Raw genomic sequence first — 2745 nt, 5'->3', positions numbered from 1 at the left:
GAAAGAATCCAACCTCCAAAGGTGCCATTTTCTTCAGGGGAATTGATCTTACTTGTCTGGAGATCAGTTGTAATCCCAGGAGATCCCCAGGCCCCACCTGGACACTGCCAACCCTGACTCAAATCCAACAGGCCCTGAACCCTTTCTTAGGAAGCTTAGATTTCTCACTTCCCTGGCCTGCCCTAGCATAGAGTACCACATACCATTCCCTACTCTGGGAAAGTCCAGTATTCTAGGGCACAATCCTTCAGAAACTTCTGGAAGTTCTTGAAAAAGCTGTTATCTCCTGCCGCTCCTGACCATTCTCTATGGGGCCTGCCCATAATACGTTGTTGATGGAACAGGTCAGAGGCCTCTGGCCACCCTCTAGGATTGCCAAATCCAGATTAGGGAATTCCTGGAATTCCCTAGAGGGTGGCCAGAGGTCTCTGACCTGTTCCATCATCAACGTATTATGGGCAGGACCTCTGGCCACCCTCTAGGGGTGCCAAGTCCAGATTAGGGAATTCCTGGAAATTTGAGGGTGGAGGATGGGGTTTGGGGAGAGGAGGGAACCTCAGTGGGGTATAATGCACCCTCCAAAGCAGCCATTTTCTCCAGGGGAAATGATCTCCCTAGTCTGGAGATCAGTTGAAATTCAAGGAGATCTTCAGATCTCACCTGGAAGTTGGCAACGCCACCCATTACCTGTGAACCTCTAGATCAGAGCAAAAGACGTGTGGGGATGCGCTGATCCCCCCTTCCTCTGGGGCACTTTATTTAATTATTGTATTTACTTACTTTATTTATATCTTGCCTTTCTCCCCAGTGGGGACCCAAAGCAACTCACATCATTCTCTCTTTCTTCATTTTATCCTCACAACAGCCCTGTGAGGTAGGTTAGGTTGACTTGCAGAGGAAATAGAACACCTCTCCTTTAACATCAGGTCCATTAGCTCAGTCAGAGAAGGTATGAAGAGAACTCCTCAGCCGGCTCTGGATTATGACAATCCTGGGCATATTTCAACAGTACAGTTCCTCCCACTAGTCTTATTTTATTTTCACTTCTAAGTCTTAAAATGCTCATTATTTGCCTTAACCATAAGGGACAGGATGGAACAGAACCATTTTTAAAATTTTAAAACCCAGAATATGGGAAGTTTGAACCATATCACACAACCCACCGTCAGGAACTGAATTCAGCTCTGCTGTTTTCCCTACCTGGGTTATCCAGAGGGATGGTGAACTCCTCCACTTGAATGGCACCTTCTCTCTGTGAACGGGATAAAAGATGGAGTGGGTACGGGGGGGGGCAGTTTGTTCACTAGGGCCAACAGACCGTACAAACATAAGAAGAGTCCTACGGGATCAAACCAATAGTCCATCAAGTCCAACATCCTGTCTCACATGGCCAACAATGGGGCATAGAGGGCTGAGGCCTTCCCTTGCTGTTGCCTCCTGGCTCTGAGATTCAGAGGATTAGTGCCTCTGAATGTGGAGGATCCCCTCAGCCACCATGGCGAGTAGCCCCTGATAGACCATGAATCTATCTAATCCCCTTTTAAAGCTATTTATTCCTGTGGCCATCATCACTACATCCTCTGGCAGCGAATGCCACATCTTAAGCACTCTTTGTGTAAAGTAGCATTTCCTTTTGTCCAGCCTGAACCCACTGCCCATCAGCTTCATTGGATGCTCTTGAGTTCTAGCCAGTGGACAGCCAGTGAAGCATGAGGGATGATGGGAGGGACTTGGATGTCTTGGAATCCCCACTCAGCCATGAAACTGCTTGGGTGACCCTGAGGACAATGATCAGGTCAGCCTCAAGGATCAGCACTGGCAGTCTCTGGGGCCTCAAGAGGGTCCCACTGCTACTGCCCCAGATGCGCTGCCCCAGCACCACCTGCCATTTCTCTTGAGGTTGGGCAGGCGGTTCAACCCCTCCGCCGTTGCCACCACTCAAAGAGACTGGGCCCTCCTTTCTGACTTGATGGACACACGGAAGTAGGTAGCTCCCCCTTTTCTTCCCCCCCGGCAAACAGCAGAGGAAGGAACAGCAGCATATGTCCCAAAGGAGGCCCCAATCCTAACGTCGCTCCAACTGCTGTTGCTGCTTGCTCACTTGGGCAAACAGACAAAACAGCAGCAGTGATGCCCCAGAGCTGCCCACGTGCACTCTGACTGAAGCTCTTTCTGAGGGAAGAGAGCAGGGGTCATTTCGTAGAAAAAGAGGTGCAGGAGCTCATTAGCATAACTCATTAGCATAACTTATTTGCATATGCCACACCCCCTGACATCACTGGAAGTGTGTCAGAAGGCAACACCCACTGCTCAGACTCCACTGGACTGTTTTGGATTGCTAGCTATTGGGGAGGGGGACGTGCAGATCTGTCCTCGCAGAGGAGGGAGAGCTTGTACCTGAATAAAACTTGGTCTTAAAGGTGCCACTGGACTGTTTTGGACAGGGGAGCCGGGGGGGGGGCTCTGAAACTTACCTGGCTGCTTCTTGCTCTGACTGAGGGCTGCTGGGAGCAGGGGGTGGGGCTTGTTGCATGTGCCCACCCCCTGGGCTCTTTACTGCCGGAGCTCCGCTCCTGTGCGCTCCTGCAGGAAATGACCAATGCTCCCTCTAAGCTGTGGAGTCTTGTGAGCAAAAATTCTCCTTTGTGAGCTACTGGCATTAAAGTTGTGAGCGAGCGATTTGGCTGCTGCATAAATTAGTTTGCTCTGGAGCCCTCCTTCCTGAGCCAGGACAAAAATGTGTGA

General features: G+C 50.4%; 1 protein-coding gene across 1 annotated transcript in view; it reads right to left on the bottom strand.

Annotated features, from left to right (window-relative positions):
* Positions 1-1200: 1200 nt before the first annotated feature.
* The window catches only part of LOC107109836 (complement C4-B-like), a gene marked incomplete at its 3' end in the record, with an annotated part of 70630 nt that continues 69085 nt past the window's right edge, over positions 1201-2745 (bottom strand). Inside the window, exon 21 of the mRNA XM_015410548.1 lies at positions 1201-1252. Coding sequence (XP_015266034.1) covers positions 1201-1252 — 52 coding nt within the window. The remainder of the gene's footprint in view (positions 1253-2745) is intronic.

The sequence above is a fragment of the Gekko japonicus genome, unplaced genomic scaffold (genome assembly GCF_001447785.1).
Source record: "Gekko japonicus isolate JY-2015 unplaced genomic scaffold, Gekko_japonicus_V1.1 scaffold2919, whole genome shotgun sequence".
NCBI classification, from domain to species: domain Eukaryota; kingdom Metazoa; phylum Chordata; class Lepidosauria; order Squamata; family Gekkonidae; genus Gekko; species Gekko japonicus.
The sequence above is the reverse complement of the archived record's forward strand: the minus strand, read 5'-3'. Positions and strand labels throughout refer to the sequence as shown.